Raw genomic sequence first — 20,897 nt, 5'->3', positions numbered from 1 at the left:
CACACACCTGTAATCCCAGTACTTTGGGAGGTCAAGGAGGGAGGATTGCTTGAGGCCAGAAGTTCAAGATCAGCCTGAGCAATATTGAGACCTGGACTCTACAAAAAAATAGAAAAATTAGCAGGCATGGTGGCATGCATCTGTAGTTCCAGCTACTCTGAAGGCTGAGCCGGGAGGATCACTTGAGGCCAGGAGTTTGCGGTTGCAGTGAGCTATGATGACGCCATTGCACTCTAGCCCAGGTGACAGGGAGAGATCCTGTCTCAAAAAAAAAAATATTTTTTAAAAGTTCATGGAGTCATTCTGACATGCAGCTACAATGAGAACCACTGACTTAAGTTAGGCTAACTTCATAAATAGTCTTTGGGCCAGGCACGGTAGCTCACGAGTGTAGTTCTAACACTCTAGGAGGCCAAGGTGGGAGGATCACTTGAGCTCAGAAGTTTAAGACCAGCCTGTGCGAAAGTGAGACCCCGTCTCTACTAAAAATGGAAATATTAGCAGGGCGTAGTGCACGCGCCCCTGTAGTCCCAGCTATTCAGAAGTCTGAGACAGGAGAATCACTTGAGCCCAGGAGTTTGAGGGTACAGTGAACTACGATGATACCACTGCACTCTGCCCAGAGCGACAGAGCAAGAGACTGTCCCCCCCCAACCAAAAAAAAGTCTTTGTACCCAAGATTACTACAAATCTCATTTTTCCTCAAATAAGTCACTCAAGAGGATAAGATTTCTAAAAAGAAAAGAAAATTATTTCTCATAATAATTATTCTAGGATAAAAGAGTTGAGCTATGCTTTCTTACATCTTATCCTGGAACGAAGTAAAATAAATTTAACATCACAAGAGGCTTCCTACCAGAGTAATCACTTGGATCAGACCTCTTCCAAAGAAAAAAATGAAAATATTGTTCACGATAAAACTATGTTTTGCCACTAGCAACACTTTTTCCTTCCTTGTCTGACTGTGCGCCCTCCGAAGGAGCAATCTCCCTACTATGCAGCAGAGGTGATCCAGAAACAATTCAAATTAATCCTGAATTCCCATGGAACAGTTGTTTGCTGTTGGCTAACTGGCCATTTGAAACTCATAATAAAACTCATCTCCTTAGTTCAAAGAATTAAAAACAGAACTACTATTTGATCCAGCAATCCCAATACTGGGTATTTACCCAAAAGAAAAAAAGACGCCTGCACGCGGATATTTAGAGCAGCACAATTCACAATTGCAAAGATGTGGAAACAACACAAGTACCCCTCAACGTGTGAATGGAGTAATAACATGCGGTATATGTATATCATGGAATACTACTCAGCCATTAAAAAAATGGTGAACTGATGCTTCTTGTATTAACCTAGATGGAACTGCAGACCATTCTTCTAAGGGAAGTATCACAAGAATGTAAAAACAAACACCACATGTATTCACCATTAAATTGGAACTAACAGAGCAACACTTATGTGTACATATGGAAATAGCATTCATTGGAAATCAAGCAGGTGGGAGGGGTAAGAGGGGACAGGTAAATTCACTCAGGTACAATATACACTATCTGGGTGATGGGCACACTTATAACTTTGACTCAAATGGTACAAAAGCAATTTATGTAACCAAAACGTTTGTACCCCTGTAATATTCTGAAATAAAATTTAAAAATAAATAAATAAATAAAACTCATCTCCTTAGGAACAAATTTTCCTTTTCTTTCTCTTTTTATATTTATGTATAATAAATATAAAAGTGAAAAGCTAAAAAAAAAGTGAAAGGCTAGTGAAAGGTGTTTCTGCAAATGAGTCTGAAAAAAGATATAGAAAATACACGTGGTACAGAGAGCAGAAAAGAGGGTAAATACAAATTATCAGAAATGACCAGATGTGCTTGCTGTCAGCCTATACACCAGTGCCACTCTCCACCCAGTTTGTAATTGTTGTATCTGTACGTTTACCTACTAATCATTTTTTTCTTTTTTATAATAATTTTGACCTAGAGACAGAACCTACTAACCATCTTGTTTGTGATTATAATCTCTGGAGACTTACAATGACCACAGCAGTTTTCTCCTCCTAAGTGTAGTTTTCTTTTCTGAGCTAACAAATCATTCACTGTTTTGATCATCCCATACATCACATTTCAAGATTTAAAACATACAAGAAAAACAGGATATTTCAGAAGAATACTGAGGATTATAGTCCCTTCTATCTTTAATCCATAAGGACTGCTACTCCACAGCAGGCCTTGGATTAGGGTTTACCTTAGTGCTGATAACTTTTTAAAATTCTTATATCCTTCATTTGAACTTACTATAGTCAGGCTCAGTATTCCCTCTACCTCAAACTGTTTTTCCACCCCACAAAATGACTCCATGTGAAAAATCCCAAAGAAGCTGATGTCTAAAAGAATAATATTGTATTCTGAGACCCTGTCCTGTCCTAGAAAAACAATGCAAATCTATAGTCTAAATATTAAAAAATGTTCTAAACCAAATAATTCTTACATTTTAGAGATTTTTCCTTTCTTTTCATCTGCCTTCTCCACATTTGATTCTAGAGTGTGGCTTTTTCTTTCTTAACACAAAAGGCTAACATCTTTCTTTCACTGAGCTTTTCAAACATAAAAAGCTTTTTTGATTGCACAGAGGGAAAATACATTCCCTTCAAGGATATAATAAACCAAGCAAAGGAATGAAACAGACCATAAAAATAGTATGAATAGTATGACTACCTATATGTGTCCCTCTTCCTATTTAGTTGGGTGGGGGTGGGAGGTCAGAAGAGCAGGGAAATGAGAGAAATAAAGAAATTAAGTTTTATTCTTAGGAAATAAACTAATATAACAAGCATTTTCCTGACCACCAGGCTGGGGAAGAAATAGTCCTACAATGGTAAATGAATCCAGTTGTTCCTAGCTGAGTACCCACAAATACAATAATTAGAATCCTAACTCATCCAGAGCCTTTTCTCCTTTTAGGCAAGATAACAGTAGGTAGGGGGTAGGGAAAAGGCAAGAAGCCTCAGGAGTCTAGGGGCTACTGTAGCCACTAGCACCCCAACCTGCTCTTGTCACTGTCTTATCTGGAGCATAGGGCCAGTATCTTCTTCCTCTGTGACCTCCTCCAGTCACACTGTCACCCTGCCCCTGGGACAGTTTCTCTCCCCATTATGGAGGCCTCCAACAATCCTATGCACAGGAACAAGTAGCGGTTTCTATCCATTATCTGGTTTCCTGGAGGTTGAGTAGGATTACAGAAGGGGCAGGGGCCTCTCCACATTCCTCTCCTTTCTCCCAGGAAAGCTCCAGGAGATCTAGGGCAGCTAGGCCTGCAGCCAAATTTGTTTCCACTTATCCAGATTTCTTTTGTTCTTCCCATATACTGCATGTAATGATTTTCTCCTCTCCTTTTCGTGGCTTTCCATGAATATCCATAAAATTAATTTATTGAAGTATAGACTATATATTTCCTAAGAGCCCCCAAAGGCCTGGCCCCAGTGATCTGAACATGAGAGTCAATTAATGCTTGGTGAATGAATGAACTATGTATGAGTGAATGAATGAATACAACTAACCAAAGTGCATACTTCTGTCATCCCAAGATTAAAGAGAAAGTTTTTCAGTGATTGACTTTATCTTCTACTCTTCTTTTTTACATGAGTATTTCTATAATACTTCAAATAGTTATTAGGATCCTATGCCACTCACTTTGTAAAAAATTAAATAATGGAGAGGTTGGGGGGAACAAACTCACAACTAAGGGTCACAGACACGGTGAGCATTGTAGAGGGGAAGGGCATGCCTCGAAACCTTGCTTGGGTGAGGGAAAGACATAAAATGTAACCAGAAGATATTTGCACTTCAGTGTTTATTGCAGCATTACTCACAATGGCTAAAATATGGAATCAGCTTAAGGGTCTATCAAGGGACAAATGGATAAAAAAGATGTGGTGTATGTACACAATGGGATATTATTTAGCCATGAAAAAGAAGGAAATTTTGTCATTTGCAGAAACATGGATAGATCTGGAGGACATTATTTTAAATGAAATAAACCAGGCACAGAAAGACAAATATTTCATTTTCACACTCATATATGGGATCTAAAAAAAAATTGATCTCAAGGAAGTAGTGAATAGAATGGTGGCTACTAGAGATAGGTAAGCGTGGTGGGAAGCGGTAATGAAGAGGTGTTGGTGAAGGGGTAATTCTGTTAAATAGAAGGAAGAAGTTCTGATGTTCAGTGGTACAATGGGGCAACTATAGTTGACAATAGTTTATTGTATTTCAGAATAGCTAGAAGTTTTCAAATGCTCCTAACATAAAGCAAAGATGAATGTTTCAGGTGAATCATGTCCCAGTTACCCTGATTTGATCATTATATGTTTTGTGCTTGTATCAAGATGTAACATGTACTCCATGAATATGTACAATTATTATGTATCAATAAAAAAATTAAAAAAATAAAACACATGTTCACACAAAAACTTAAAAAAAAAATTAAATAATAGGGATTTCAATCAGTTTGCTCTGCAAATATATAACTTTTCCTCCCCAAATTTAAGACTTCAAATTAGGAAGAAGCTCTTCAATCCCCTTTGACATGGGGGTGGGAATAGGGAGGTGACAAAGGGGAAGTGTGGGGTGTGAGAAATATCCCCTGAGCAAGCAAAACGGGAGGAGCATTCCATACCTTTAAAAAGCCAGCCAAGTACATGTAACCACTCTTGCCTCTTGAAGAGGAAAACAAACCTGACTTGAACAAATGAAAGTTCTGGCAATAAAATAAAGCAAGCCAGAGTCATCTGTAAATATATATACTCAACTAATTGTTTTTAAGGGAGAAAGGCCATTAAAATCTAAAGTCACCTTTCCCCACATGTGTCAATCTTCATAAAAATATTCTTTATGTAGATTCCCATGCACTGGTCTCTTCAAGACGAAATCAGCCAAAACCATAAGCCAGTGCAAATCCAGACAACTCCACTGCAGACTGAGAAAATCTTATAATACTATTTAGGGAGCCTAGTATACATTCTATCAATGATGCTGCCAACTGGTGATGAGCTCACTGATAGCTATTCACTGAGATTTGATATCAGCTCTGCCCCTGCTTATCCTACAATACTGGGCAAAGAATATAACCCTCACTTTGTCATCTGCAAAATACTGATAATATGAGCGTTCATGTGGATTCATCAGTTAATGTTTGCAAGCACTAGGGAAATGAGCACCAGTGTAGCTACTAATAAGTCACAATTAACTGAATCCACACCATTCCAGACTCATCAACACTGAATAAAGAGCAATCAGGTAAATCAATATAATAGTTGAATGACGTCCTAAAATGGTAATCACCTTCATTGTGCCATGAAGATGAAGTAAAAAAGATAGCTTAAGAGCAAGCAGTACTATGGTGATATACTCGAGAGGCATAGCTTACTATGAGAGATAGAGTTTCCATTAGAGAAATTTTAACAATATTTATTGAGTGTCCTGATACAGACAGAACTCAGCTTTTATGGACAAAGTTTGTGGAATCTAGTTTTAGTCACAGCTGCCTGTTAGAAGAGATCAAGTCCAGTAAACTTGTAGAAAAAGATCAAATCAGTTAAAGACAATTCAGTTTAAAGTCTGTTATAATTCAGCTTATATAAAATGTGTTATATTAACTGTGCTTTTTACAATTTGTGAAGTAGGATTCATTCTACAGCAGGACACAGAAAAATGTCAAAACAGAAAAAACGTCTTCCATGTTTCCAAACTTCAGTTTGATCCAAGGGCATCTTGAACCTTACATAAAATAGGGAGAAAAAATTCCAAGAGCAGTTCAGTCTCCTATCGGTGTGACAGTCCAAAAATATGCTTGAATAAAATCTTTTCTCACGGTGCCATTCCAAATCTGCATAAGCTTCACAGTTACCTAAAATCAGGTTATCACCAACTAAGACTTCAACTTACAGCCAGCAGGAAGCAAATAGATGAAAATGTAAGCCAGGCACCTGGGTTGAAAGCAGAAGCAGAAGGAAAAGACCAGGGCCTCTCACAAAGAAGTGGTCCTCTCTATTTCTTTTTGTTTTTTTTAATCTCATTTTTTTCTAATTTCAGCATATTACAGGGGTACAAATGTTAGGTTACAGATATTGCCTTTGGCCTACCCGAGTCAGAGCTTCAAGTGTGTCCATCCCCCAGACTGCACACTGCACCCATTAGGTGTGAATATAACCATCCCCTCCACCCTTTCCCACCTGCCTGACACCCGGTGAATGTTACTACTATATGTGCACATAAGTGTTGATTAGTTAATACCAATTTGATGGTGAGTATACATGTGGTGCTTGTTTTTCCATTCTTGTGATACTTCACTTAGTAGAATGGGCTCTAGGCTCTATCCAGGATAATACAAGCGGTGCTAGATCACCATTGTTTTTTGTGGCTGAGTGGAACTCATGGTATACATATACCACATTTTATTAATCCACTCATGCATTGATGGGCATTTGGGTTGTTTCCACATCTTTGCAATTGTGAATTGTGCTGCTATAAACATTCTAGTGCAGATGTCTTTTTTATAGAATGTCTTTTTTTCCTTTGGGTAGATGCCCAGTAATGGGATTGCTGGATCAGTCCTATTTCTAATTTTCATTAACATAACTGGAACTAGGTCTGCATTCTTATAGCTGATCCCATCAGATTTCTTTCTTGCTTTTTTTTATTGGTCCCATGGGAGACAGATATCTAATTGACAGTTATAGAGCTCATTCACTTTCCCTCTCTACAGCTCCTCCTCCTTTCCTTCCCTCCAAGATATTTCTAGCACCCCTTTAAGGTAGAACAATGTGTATGAACTACTAGGCCACTCAATACTCAGAAGAAATTCACTTATATCTCAGGATATACTGAGAATCTCTAGACTAATCTCACTGCCCACTGCAATACATAAAAATAAATCAATATAAGTCATTCTCTAACTTCAGTCTGACTCTGTGGGTGACTATGCTGGGGGTCAGATGGGATAAATAAAATGTATAACATCTCATGAAGTGTGGTCAGATAGCTTAAAGTTTTACATTTGAGATGTTCAAGCCAACTTTCCAGTTGAGTGATTATAACACTATTTGGCCTAACATTAGCAACAGCCAGGACATGTTAGGCCTGTGTGCATAGAGAATAAAAGCCCTGGGGCAGCACTAATACCAAGTAGTTGCCACAGGGAAAAGGAAAAAAGTATGAGAGAAAAAAAATCCCACAAAGACAATCATATTCTTCATTGAAGGAGATTCACTAACTTTCCAGAATACAACACTTTTTCTACTTTGATGTGTTTTGAGTGGAGATTATTATACACATAAATATAGCATTCTGTTTATATATACACTCATTACAAGTCACCTATTTGCCTTCCCTGACTATTTGGCTGAGTGGGGCCAAATAGATAAAATAATAGGCACTATACTAGTTTCATATAAGAGTCAAATTTACCCAAAAACCTTTTATGTGAATCACCAAAGGCTCTATAAAAACATATACCTACGTACATTAGACTCACTAAAGATTTCTGATTCTTCACATTCATAGCATAGCAATGCTGCTGATTCACTGTCTTCCAAATGAGAGCTCTGTAATACAAACAAGATCATTTCAGAGACTCAGACAAATTAGCCCATAAGCATGAGGGAAAAAGCCAGCTGAAATCACCGAATCACTGTTAGCTCACAGGAAAGAAGCTGCAATTCTGATTAGTGATGGCTATTTTGGAGAGAATACAGCCAACAAGGTGACTGGTTAGGTGACTGGAAAACTGATTGAGGAATACTGGATTAGCTGAAGCATTTCCTATGGTTTCCCAATTTGGGCAATGAGCTGACCTTTTTCTGTAAAGATAGTGCCACTAACCCTGTTCATTTATGCTCACAACAAGAGATATACTTTTGATGTGACTATTTAGAGACAGGCTTTAGAATATAACATAAGGCCTGATTAGAGGATCAAACTACTACCCTAGCCTCATTAGCCCTCTGCTAGTAACTGTTTATAAAAGCCAAAAGACATGTCCTACCTAAGTCCCTCAACAGCTAACAAAAAACAATTTTAAACCTTTTCTTCCATTCTCCAATCTCTTTTTCAAAATCTATCTAGAAGACAGATAAGGAAAATAAGACAATAGAGTGAAATAATTAGCTGGTAACACTGGAGTATTTTTCCCTATGACTAATAACACACATATACACACACAAAACAAACAAACAAACAAAAACAGAAAAAGCTCCAACTCTGATCCATTAGATTTCATTCAGATGTTTGCTGTTTGGGTTATAGCTGCTGGAAACTGAATTATCCCTAGATAGATCATCAATGTATATGCTTATGTCATCAAAACTCACTACCACTGGCTGAAACTTAGTTATATATAACTGAGCTCAAGCAATACTCTATGGCTATCCTAGGTGATTCCTACTAAAATTTTCAAAGCTGAAGCAGTGTGTTAACCTGTAGTATTACCACAGAGATGAAGTGTTTTAGAGTACAAATAAATGAAAGAAAGTAAAGCTCAGTTACTATTTCTGATAAATGCTTTGCTCCTGGCTTACTTTCCTCTTACTTTTTTCCTACTCTGATCCTTTGCCTACTTTTGGTTTTCTTTTTTTGTTTTTGTTTTTGTTTTTGAGACAGTCTCACTCTGACACCCTGGATAGAGTGCAGTGGTGTCATCGTAGCTTACTTTAACCTCAAACTCCTGGGCTCAAGGGATCCTCCTGCCTCAGCCTCCCAGGCAGCTGGGACTACAGGCACATACCATGACACCCGGCTAATTTTTCTATTTTTAGTAGAAACTAGATCTCACTCTTGCTCCGGCTGGTCTTGAAATCCTGAGCTCAAGCAATCCTCGAGCCTCAACCTCCCAGAGTGCTAGGATTATAGGCGTGAGCCACGGGGCCTAGCTGGTTTTCCTTCTTACAACCAAGTCTCATCTGCCATTATCCCTCTGTTTTCTTCTTTTAGAAAATAATCAGAAATAACCAAATATTGAAAATCATTTTTTAAATCCTACAAATGCAAAATTTCTGTATTCCTTATCCTTTTATTCACTTGCATTTTGGAGGAGAAAAAAATAGTAACATTAACTCTTCACCTGGCTTTTAAAAAAATCAGTTAACAAAATACTTGAAGGTGTCTAGAAGTCATATTAGGAAAGATAAAGTCTTAATAAATAATAAATAAAATATTTGAAGGAATTAATAAGGTAGAGATCAGAGATGCTTTCAGTTCTCCCAAGTGCTCATGCTACAACAGATAACATTAAGCGTATCAAAAGTGGCTTGCCCTGACACAGTGTATAAAACTGAAGAGAGAAAAATATAAGTTAATACAAATTATACTAGTTAAGATTTCAGTTTTCATTCCTATAAATATTTTAGCATGTTTACACTAGCTCTTTCAAAATGACCTTTCAAGAAAGAGGTCCTGTAACCATACTTACATTCCTAAAGTTATTTTAACACCTTATTGTGTACTTACTAATTGAAACAATTCATTAGGATACAAGGTATCCATTTAAGTGTGCTGACAGCATTACAACATAATTGGTTCATGGAATAAGTATTTACTTGCAACCAAAATACTTAGTTCTAAATTAAATGTTAAGAATCCTAAAGGAAGACAAAGGATATTTCATGTTCTTTTCCCTGCCTCCTGAAATATCTAGTAATTCCAATTCCTGAGTTATTCCTGGGTTCTATAGTGTGATCTGTCTTGTTTATGACTATATAGGACTTATTCTAAGAATGCAAGGATGAATGAATATTTAGGAACTCTATTAATATAATTTAGTATATTAAGTCAAATGAGAAAAAGTATAAAATTATTTAAGTAGATGATAAAAGATATTTGATAAAATTAACAGTCATTTGTTATTTCAAGTATTTTTAGTAAGCCAGGAATAAAAGATGCTTCTTTAATTCACTCCCTAGGTGGACTTTTATTAGTATACATATTAATAGTATCTCTCAGGTTGGTAGGCCCTTTCCTCAACCTGGTCTTGCCTGAATTTCATGTTGTAGAAATTCCCCCTACGTTTCTTCTAGCATGAGGATGGTGTCTTCCCCAGTTGGTAGTGCAGATACCAATTCTCTTATCTTTTCATTCTTTTCTTTTCTTAAATGTCTCTTTGCCATTTCGGTAGGAATTTTGAAGAGGACAAAGTCAAACTCATATTCTTGCATTGGAAGCACCAAGCCCAAATCTTAACTAAACTAAATTGAGCTCATATCCTCTTTCTGCCACTTAATGGCCATGTGATCTTGAACACATTCCTTAATTTCTCTGAGTTCAATTTCCTCATCCACAAAAATGGGCACAACAATAACATCTACCTAATAGGGTGTTGGAAAGATCATACGAAAGATAACATAAGAAAAACACTTATCATGACTTGGCTTTTGATGTTGCTACTATTAATAATAATAGTGCTTCTAATAATAATAATAATTTTTCCTAGATTTATTAATAAAAGGCTTATACATTTGGGTTTAAATTCTCTTTCAAAGAAACTTTTGGCTTCCAGGAAAATTTTGCTTATATTAAATTATGTTTTTTACTTTTAAATAAAGACAAAATTGTATTCGTTATGTAACCCAGAAGTATTGAGCCCACAATGAGTCATTCATTACCATTTATTGTACCCCTACTGTGTAATAAGCACTTTTCTGGGTGCTGAATTAGCTAAGGTAAAACACCAAACAAAAAAGGAAAGATAACTCAATAGGTTACAAAAAATTTTTTGGTTTTTATGTAAATACAGAATCCATAAAGATAGCATATGGCTTTGTGGAAATATGTCCCTTTGGCTAAGTACTGTTTGGAGAAAAACAGGGGTTAAAATTATTGGTAAGAAAACACATCCATACATACATAATAAGAAGTTTCAAACAAGAACAGCTTCTAAGGCCGGGCGTGGTGGCTCATGCCTATAATCCTAGCACTCTGGGAGGCTGAGGCGGGTGTTTGAGCTCAGGAGTTCGAGATCAGCCTGAGCAAGAGCGAGACCCCGTCTCTACTAAACATAGAAAGAAATTGGCTGGACAACTAAAAATATATAGAAAACATTAGCTGGATATGGTGGCACATGCCTGTAGTCCCAGCTACTCGGGAGGCTGAGGCAGAAGGATTGCTTGAGCCCAGGAGTTTGAGGTTGCTGTGAGCTAGGCTGACGCCATGGCACTCTAGCCCAGGCAACAGAGTGAGACTCTGTCTCAAAAAAAAAAAAAAAAAAAAAAAAAAAAGGAACAGCTTCTAAGGAACAATTACAGTAATAAAATGTAATCTTTATGTGGAATTTATGGTGCATGAACTCATATACTAAGGATGTTTTGAAGAGTGTTAAAATCTAACTTGTGCAGTTACCTAACAATTTGCAAGCAGAAGTCTTAAGAAATAATCCCACAAGAGTAGAAACTTGTTATTGTTAAGTCTCCTTTATTCTACTCCTGTTATACATTAAATAGTTTTAAGAAGCAGGAAACATTTATTGACTATTTCTTTTCTCATTCTTTTTTTCTTCCATCTTTCCTCCTCTCTTCTTTGTGTGTGTGAATACATAGCAGCTGTACTTAAAGAAACTAAGGATTTTGAAAATATACTATCAGACAACAAACAAATATATCTGTACCCTAAAGCCTGATGACGTTGACACTAAGAGCTTTTAATTCTTTGAAGGCCAAGACATATCCTGACACTTAGGTGTAACTGGATTGACAAAGCAATTTCATAGCCTAAGGATTCAACTGAAAAAAGTCTCTCAGAAGTCCCTAATCAAGTTACACATTTAAAAACAATCATTTCAATATATAATACATGCATGTAGTAACCAAAATTCAGAACATGTCAGAGTATTAACGTCTTCCTCCCATCCCTATCCTCTTACCTCCTAGTTCTCTAATAATCCCATTCCCAGAAGTAATCATTACATCAGTTTCTTAGGTGTCCTTCCAGAGATATTCTGTGTAGATACAAGCATTATGTGTGTATAGGTCCTTTCTCTGAAATATATAAATGGAAGCATACTGCACCTATTTTTCTGTTCTTGCCTTATTAGCTTAATATCTCATGTCACTATTTTTTTTAAAAATGACATAACATAAAAAATTTTTTAAATTACCATTTTAAACCATTTGTAAGGTATAGTTCAGTAGTGTTAAGTACATTCACATTGTTATACAACCAATCTCTAGAGCTTTTTCATCTTGCAAAACTGAAACTATAACCATTAAACAAACTCCTTTCCCCCTCCCTATCCCCTGGCAAACAGCATTCATGTTCTGTTTCTATGAGTTTGACTAATCTAGATACCTCACATAAGTGGAATCATACAGTACTTGTCTTTTTGTGGCTGGATTATCTTACTTAACATAATGTCCTCAAGGTTCCTCTATGTTGTAGCAGGTGTCAGAATTTCCTTCCTTTTAAGACTGAATAATATTCCATTGCATGTATATATCACATTTTGTTCATCTATTGATGGATATTCATTATTTTGATTGCTGGATAATATTCCACTGTGTAGTTGTTTCATAATTAAGTTAATCATCTCCTATTCATAGATTAAAGTTTCTTGTAATTTGCTGTAACAAATTATTAAATACTATAAACATGATGGCTTAAACAACATAAATTTATTATTTCACAGTCTAGAGGCCAGGAGTCCTAAATCAAAGTGTTGGCAGGCCTGTGCTCCTTCTGCAGGACCTAGGGGAGTGTTAAGGGCGGAATTGTGTCCCCCAAAATTCGTATGTTAAAGTTGCAATCCCCAGTACCTCAAAATGTTGACTGTATTTGGACAGGGTCTTTAAAGAAGTAATTAAGTTGGCCAGGTGAGGGGGCTCATGCCTATAATCCTAGCACTCTGGGAGGCCAAGGTGGGAGGATCACTTGAGCTCAGGAGTTTGAGACCAGCCTGAGCAAGAGCAAGACCCCATCTCTACAAAAAATAGAAAAATTAGCCAGGCGTGGTGGCACACACCTGTAATCCCAGCTACTTGGGAGGCTGAGGCGGGAGAATCACTTGAGCCCAGGAGTTTGAGGCTTCAGTGAGTTAAGCTCATGCCACTGCATTCTAGCCCAGGGCAATAGAGTAAGGCTCTGTCTCAAAAAAAAGGTGTATGATTAGTAATTCCCCTTTACCATGTAACATAGTATATTCACAGGATCATCGGGGATTAGGATGAGGACTCTTTTTGGGTATCATTATTCTGTCTACCACCAGAATCTTCTCTGAAGGTTTTATGGAGAAAACAATTGTTTCTTAGAATCCAATATTTATACCAATACGTTGGGAAGCACAAAATTAATTAAGTGCTGTACAATGAGAAATATAACACTGTAGTTATATACCTTGTACATACAAAGGATCCTAAAAACTTAGAAGCAGCAGCAGAATGTTTGCTTTTTCTGGAGAGACAATATGAATTTGACCCAACCACAGTATTTTACACAGGCATCTATGTGATCAATGGTACAGATTTGCAAATTAATTGTCTAGTATTAAGGATATAATCTTTCACCATCCTCTCCAGAGATGAAAAAAGAAAAAAAAAAGGATATAATCTGTGGAAATTGAAGGACAGCAACATAAACTGCGTCAATTTTAAAGTTTAAATCAGGACAGATTGAGTGGTTCCTTCTTCTAGGCATCCACCACAGTTCCATAGCTCCTTGCACATACATTCTCTTTCTTTTCTTTCTTTGTTTTCTTTCCTTCTTTCTTTTTCTCTCCTTCCTTCCTTCCCTCCTTCTCTTCCATTCTTTTCTTTCTTTCTTTTTTAGAGGCAAGGTCTTGCTCTGTTGCCCAGGCTAGAGTACAGGGGCATCACCATAGGTCACTGCAACCTCAAATTCCTAGGCTCATCCAATCCTCCTGCCTGAGCCTACTGAGTAGCTGGGACTACAGGCACATGCCACCACGCCCACCTATTTTTTTTTTTTTTTTTTTTGTAGAGACAAAGTTTCGCTATATTGCTCAGGCTGGTCTCGAACTCCTGGCCTCAGGTGATCCCCCTACCTCAGCCTCCCAAAGTGTTAGTATTACAGGTGAGAGCCACTACACCTGGCTTTTTTTTTTTTTTTTTTAAGATCTCTCTCGCTCTGTTGCCCAGGCTGGAGTAGCAGCTTCAAACTCCTGGCCTCAAGCGATACTCGTATCTCAACCTCTGGAGAAGCTGAGATTACAGGCATGAGCCACTGTGCCCGGCTCTGCACATATATTCTCTAACCCTTATCTCACTCTACTGTAATTATTTCTGTTTAGATTCTTTCTCCCCCTCCAGACTGTGAGCTTTTCAACTTACATCTCTAGGGCCTGGCACACAGTAAGCATTCAATAAATGTTCAATGAATAAGTGATTTAGCATTAGTTGTTATAATTCTTCCTTGTTGCCAATAACAAATACACAAATTGAAGATGAGTTATAATCTTTGTATACAGGTATGATGAAGAGACCAACAGGTTTCACTCCCCTAAACACATATTTGTCCTTTAATTACTCATAGTAACAACAACTCCTATTAGAAGAGCCAATTGTTACATGAAACCCTGCCTCCCCTGGGCTCCAGGTCAACGTGGACGCTTTAAGCCAAAAGAGCATCTTCATTTCCCAGAGCTACTTTTAGTAGGTTGGCCTGTCAGTGGCTGGGCAATCAAGGTATTCATGATACAGTACTCCCTAACTCTGCAATTAGCCCATTTCATTTGCAAAGGTATTGCTGCTCTCCAGTCTCTGCATATAATACACAGTTACGTCACTGTAAGCATCACACAGCCTTGTCTCACTATGCCCTTCAGAAGGAACACATCTCTCAGTCCAAATCTTACCCATCCTTCAAAGCACCAAATTGCAGAATTTCAGGAAGCTTCAAAATGACGACTACAGCCTTACTGAAGTGGAAATTTCCCTCTGAGCCTTCATTGTGTAGGCAGGGGTTGGCAAACTATAGCCTGTGGGCCAAATCTGGCCCACAGCCTGTTTTTATATGGCCAGCAAACTAAGAACGGTTTTCACATTTAAAAAATTTTTTTCTTTAATTTATTTTGAGACAGGGTCTTGCTCTGTTGCCTGGGCTAGAGTACAGCAGTGCGATCATTGCTCACTGTAGCCTCAAATTCCTGGGCTCAAGCGATCCTCCTGTCTCAGCCTCCCAAATAGCTGGGACTACAGGCACATGCCACCACGCCTGGCTAATTTTTTTTTTGTAGAGACAGAGTCTCACTATGTTGCTCAGGCTGATCTCAAACACCCAGCCTCAAGCAATCCTACCACTTCAGACTCCCAAAGTGCTGGGATTACAGTCGTGAGCCAGTGTGCCCAGCCTCGGTTTTCACATCTTTAAAGGACTGGTTTAAAAAAAAAACAACAGCAAAGAAGGATATGTAACAGGTACCATATGTGGCTAACAGAGCCTAAAATATTTACTCTTTACTGCTAGTAAATATTTAATATTTATTATCTGATCCTTAACAGAAAAAGTTTGCCAACCTCTCTGGCCTAGAGCACACAATTCAGCCTAATGACAAATTGCCTAGAACTATTCTCTAATCTGTTCATGGTCTTGTCTCCTTGTGGCAGATTCTCGGTTGTCTACTCAATCATCTCTCACCTACCAGTCCCACCACTCAGGCTAAAAATGCCAGATACCTGCCTTTGCAGCTCAGCCTTCCTGGAGCCCAGCACATAGTCAATATATCCTAATCCTGGTCAATAAGACCTGAGGGCAAGTCTGCTAGGGGCTTGTGGGAAAGGCCTTCCACCTTAATAAAGGAGACTTGACAAAAGAAACTGTCCTTTCTATGCCTTCAGATGCAGTTGTGCAAAGATACAGTATCTAGAGCTGTGACTATTTTGTGACCTTGAAAGTAGAGGCCCAAGAACAAAAGGTAGCATGTTAAAGATAGTAGAACAGAAAAGATGGAAAGTACCTGGAATCTTAGTAATTGCCTTGCCTCTGGGCTTCTTATGTTAAAAATGTCACAGTTTATCCCATTTTAATATGGCATTCTGGTATTTTCAACAGAAAGAATCCTAACTCCCCAACCAGATTTTGTATACTTGGAGAATAAGGCCCATATCTTCTAAGTCTGCTCTTCTATAGCATGCACAAGGCTGCAATTGTTCAGACCCCATTATTTTATGGGTAATGATTTTGGATGAAATTTATCATTCATAGAGTTTGAAAAGATTCCTGAGCTTACAAAAACAACTGAGGAGGCCAGCTTCTATGAAAATAACCTTGATGGACAGCTACTATAAGCAGAGCACTTCACATTTATTATCTCATTTAATACTAAAATAACCCAGTGAGATTATTCACTCCAAATCATTCATTAAGTATTAGTGGCAGAGCAGGGATTTTAATTCAGGTCTCTTCCATACAACATTCATACTCTTCCACTATACCTCCTCTTCCCCTTCTAAGTCTTTTATTGCAACTGACAGCGAGAAGATTTAGGTTTTTCTTTTCATTCTTTGCATGTTCACTTATGATAGCATGTCAGATCCCATACAAATGCTACATTACTTACAGTGGCAAATTCACACCCTCACACAGAGATAATCTGAAAATTTAATTTTTGAAAAAAACCCATTAGATCCTGTCTTCTCCTTGAGATTGTTTGGTTTTTTAATATTTTTTTCTGCCCCTTTTGTTATGAAGGGGTCCGTTCATCATTCTGTGGTGAATGTAACTTGCTGTTGCTCTGTAAATGTATCTTGCCGTTCCTCAATAAACTTCGTTTCATGCTTGTAAAAAACAAAACAAAAAAAAACGTTTTTTCTGTTCCCTTTTTCTAATATAACCATCTGCCCTAAAAGGGTATGTTTCTGAAATAGGAGAAAAATCCTCAAAGCAGTGATTCTCAAAGTGTGGTCTCCAAACCAGCAGCAGCACCTGAGAACTTTATTAGAAATGCAAATTCTTGGGCCCCATCTCAGATCTACCAAATAAAAATCTTGGAGTAGAGCCTAGAAATGTGTTTTTAAACAAGCCCTTCAGGTGATTCAGATATACCTTAACGTTTCAGAACCAATGGTCTAATGTATTTGCTTCTGCAGATAGCACCTAAATTACTGCATTAAAACCAGAATAGTCGAATCACATGACTCCTATGAAAATAGTTAAGCAGTAGGTCTCTAAATTCCAATAACTTCTTGAGGCATTGAAGGAAGTTTCTCTATAACCAAACTGAAATAAGAGATGAATGTTTTCTCTATTATACATATTTGACTCAGATACAAAAACAGACTAAAATGCTAAAATGGTAAGTCTACAATTAAAAGCAGTGTGAAGTAATTCCTGCATTGCAACTTAAGATTGATAGAGCACCACAATTAAATCACTGCTGCTGTGCTGAGAGATAATCATACTATTATTTTAACATAAGAGCTTGGAGGGATGAAAAAACATCAGCAGCTTAAACATAACCTGGAAATTAGGGAACACCAATAGGAAAGCTTTACAACACAGTTTCATATTAAGTCTGTAAAATGGTGAAGTATTAGGGGAAAGGGATGACTTGGGATTCAACCTCTCCTGGCGGATAATTTGCCATGAGAGTTAAAATGCACTGCATCATTTGTCAGAACTCTGAAGAACTTTTAACCCTAGTTTAAGTAAGAATCAGCCATACCAAGAAGAAATCAGAATTAATCTAAAAAAATCACTCCTTTAAGGGGAAGAGGACCAGGTATTTCAATGCATCCAAATGGGTTTGGGTTTTTTTGTTTGTTTGTTTTGTTTTTTAAAGAGACACGCTCTGATTCTGCTGCCTAGGCTGGAGTGCAGTGGCCCAGCCACGGCTCACTGTAACCTGGAACTCCTGGGCCAAGTGATTCTCCCACCTCAGCCAGTTTTGTATAGTCCTTAATTTAGGATACAAAAGACAGAAATAGTTAATGCTGAAGAGAAAATAGTAATGAGAACTAGAACAAAGTCTATTTGTGATTAAAAATCAGTGCCTTCATAGATCAGAAATATGGAAGCAAAGGAGACTATGCTGGAAGAGTTTGAAACCAGTCCAAAAAAATCAATTAACTGGAAACAAGCAGTACAAAGATTTTTCAGAAATTTAAGATCTCCACACATGTGGAGATCTTAAATTATGTATTCTTACAGAAACATTCCTAACTAATGCTTGGATTCCTAAACTAACAATTGATAGCAAAACCACCAAAAGGAAAGTGATGTATCCAAAAGCAGTCATTCATATGTACAGGTTATTCAGTTTACATACAGGGCCACTACCTGTATTTGATGAACACCTCTATAGTGTAACATGCACACTAAGTTAGGTACCATGGCAGATTTTGAAAAGCAATCATCCACGAAAGCAAGAACAAGTTAATAAACAAGTAACAAACAAGTTTATAAAGAAAGGGAAAAGCAAAGAAGCCAGTGGTAGATGTTCAATCCTGGCTGAAAGCCCACAAAAAGAACTATAAGAAAAAAATAGCAGCACCATCTCAGAACTTCTAGACTTGGAATCTCAAGATATAAAAGAAAAACTCTTGGATTTATGTGTCTAGTTGCTAATTAAGTGGCTTAAAATTGAAGTATAATCCATAGAGAGGCTGGTTTGTCCCTACTTAGGCAAACCACATACTGTATTATTTTCCATTTTGAGTTAGGCTTCGGCTATTAACAAGTTAGCTGCTTATCTCCATCTTGTTCTGTGTAGGAGTTTTTATTTATTTATTTATTTATTTGCAGCAACTGTAGCCTTACAATCTGTGTAGGAGTTTTTAAAAAATCAGTTCTATCAACTTCATGAGGTGACAGCAGGCTAGTGAAATAAGAAGGCACTGCAAGCTTAACTTTATGTGTGCTGAAAGCACACAATTCTTGTTTACTCCCATTTGCTTGGTAAATTACCATACACACTTCATGGTCTTTAAAACCATAGAATTCTAGTTCTTTATTTCTTTCCTCATACTAATATATGAGAGCTATCTGTGGTTTAATTACAATCATCCCCCAACTCTGCCATACAAACACCTTTAAAAATTCTTTGTAGCTTGATTTGGAACCTGTGCCATGAAAGTAAATTGGGTTTTAGAAATGCTAATGTGTATGCCATGTAATATGATCACTGTACACTTCTGTAGAGTGTGCAAAGAGGTAGAGCTCTGTTATTTCTTTGGTAAATGTGGGTTTAAACAGCAAAAAGAAGGTTATTTTAGAGAAAGTAGGGGACTTTAGAAAGCAAGAGAAATTTGAAGACAAGACACTGAGTAAGAAAAAGAGAAAAGCCTCCCTTGGACATTTGTCTGGGGATGCACACAAGGAAAGAAAGACAAGTGCAGAAAGATTGCTGTTACTGAGATAGAATCCTGAGACGCTACCAAGTCAGGTTTCAGATGACTGTGAAAAGAATAGTTTTTACTTAGAACCAAAGATTAGGCCTATTTTCTTGTAAGTAAAGAGCCTGATTGCTTCCTTAATAAATAAGAGAACTGAAAGTTTTAGCTCTAGTACTGGATTAAGAACCTAGGTTGATTAGCAAGGAAGGCTAGAGATACCTAAAATTAAGGACTAATGGGTTGAACTGGAAGTGAGTGATGATTTTGTATTTGCAATTGATTTCCTATATAGCATTGCAACCACAAGATCTCACGCTGTAGCAGGGTCATTTCTGCATTCTAATTGATTAACTGGATTATGATGAGAGAGGCTGCTAGAAGGAGCTGAGTGAAAGGCTGTAAATCTCAGGTATAATCTTTCAAAGAGATTCATTCCCTATTCTTAGGAGAAATAGTTACATCAATCATTAAAACTATCTGAGGGGAGTATCACCTGAATACCTCTCTGGGGCTCTCCTTCCCTGATTCAAACCCTTGACATGTACTAAAAACTCATATTCAATTTTGGGTGCAGCAGAAGTAGGGCCTACCTCTCAAGATCATTGAATCCATAAAACTGTTTAAAGGTGAGAGAAGCCCAATTACAGATTCTGCTCTAATCTGCCTTTTTCTCCTCAGTCATCCACATTTCAGGGGCTGACACCAAAGTAAGGTTGCCATGCTCCTTGGGGGAAAACCCTCATGCAAGTAAAAGACAAGGTAATCACATAAAATTCAGTCCCCACTACAGAATTCTTAGAAGAGTCTCTATCATATATTGGTCAAGGGCTTGTGAAATCCTCCCCCTCCTCTGAATGGGGAGGAAAAATAGACTTTCAGCCCCTCTCATCCAGCATCATAGAAAATAACCTGGAAGAGTGGGACTTTATGGAGGGCTAACAGAAGCAGCCCAGAGCTGACTACAAGTTGAGCAATGCAGGAAATGAACAAAGAGATGACAGTAGAAGCGTCTCAAAGGTTCTAGCCATAAGATAGCAATGCCCCATAGCCAGGGAACACAGGAATGTCTAGAGAAGAGTTCATCAAAGAAATGGGGCATCTTTCTAAGTTAGTTTCCACCTTAGGAAAAGGATTTTGGAGATGAATTCTGAAATTCCTTCAAGGGCCAGAGATTCCAGAAGGACAGTCAATACTGTGGGGTCTTACCTACTCAACCATAACTGGGAGATGTCATGAGTGCCAGTGTGGTGAGAAACTCCCCCAAACTAAAGAGGGATCTTAGTAATCTGAGGGCTCCAGTGATCAAGGAGTGCCTCCTACAACCAAGAGTGTTGGTTGCCTAAAATCCAAGCCAACCATTCCTTAAAGAGCAGCCTGATGGTGAGTCAAAGCACAAATTTGAAGTAGGGCTCCAGAGATAGCTACAGGGCTCTCCCCTTACAGGGCCCTTTGCCTCAGTTAGCTTGGCTTCTAAGGTCTCATAATCCCATCTCCAGAATTTTTCCATTAGGGCCACTGCAGCTTCCCAGGTTTCTTACAGAAGCCAAAGGAAAACACCTTGGATCCCG

General features: G+C 37.8%; 1 protein-coding gene across 3 annotated transcripts in view; it reads right to left on the bottom strand.

The window, feature by feature from the left end:
* SSH2 (slingshot protein phosphatase 2) overlaps positions 1–20,897 on the bottom strand; it is a 249,352-nt gene that overhangs the window by 178,556 nt on the left and 49,899 nt on the right. Inside the window, exon 2 of one of the 3 annotated variants that reach the window (XM_045525295.1) lies at positions 7,525–7,605. The exons of the other annotated variants lie outside the window; for them this stretch is intronic. Coding sequence (XP_045381251.1) covers positions 7,525–7,605 — 81 coding nt within the window. The remainder of the gene's footprint in view (positions 1–7,524; positions 7,606–20,897) is intronic. 3 annotated transcript variants of the gene reach the window in all.

The sequence above is a fragment of the Lemur catta genome, chromosome 15, assembly GCF_020740605.2.
Source record: "Lemur catta isolate mLemCat1 chromosome 15, mLemCat1.pri, whole genome shotgun sequence".
In the NCBI taxonomy this organism is placed as follows: Eukaryota; Metazoa; Chordata; class Mammalia; order Primates; family Lemuridae; genus Lemur; species Lemur catta.
The sequence above is the reverse complement of the archived record's forward strand: the minus strand, read 5'-3'. Positions and strand labels throughout refer to the sequence as shown.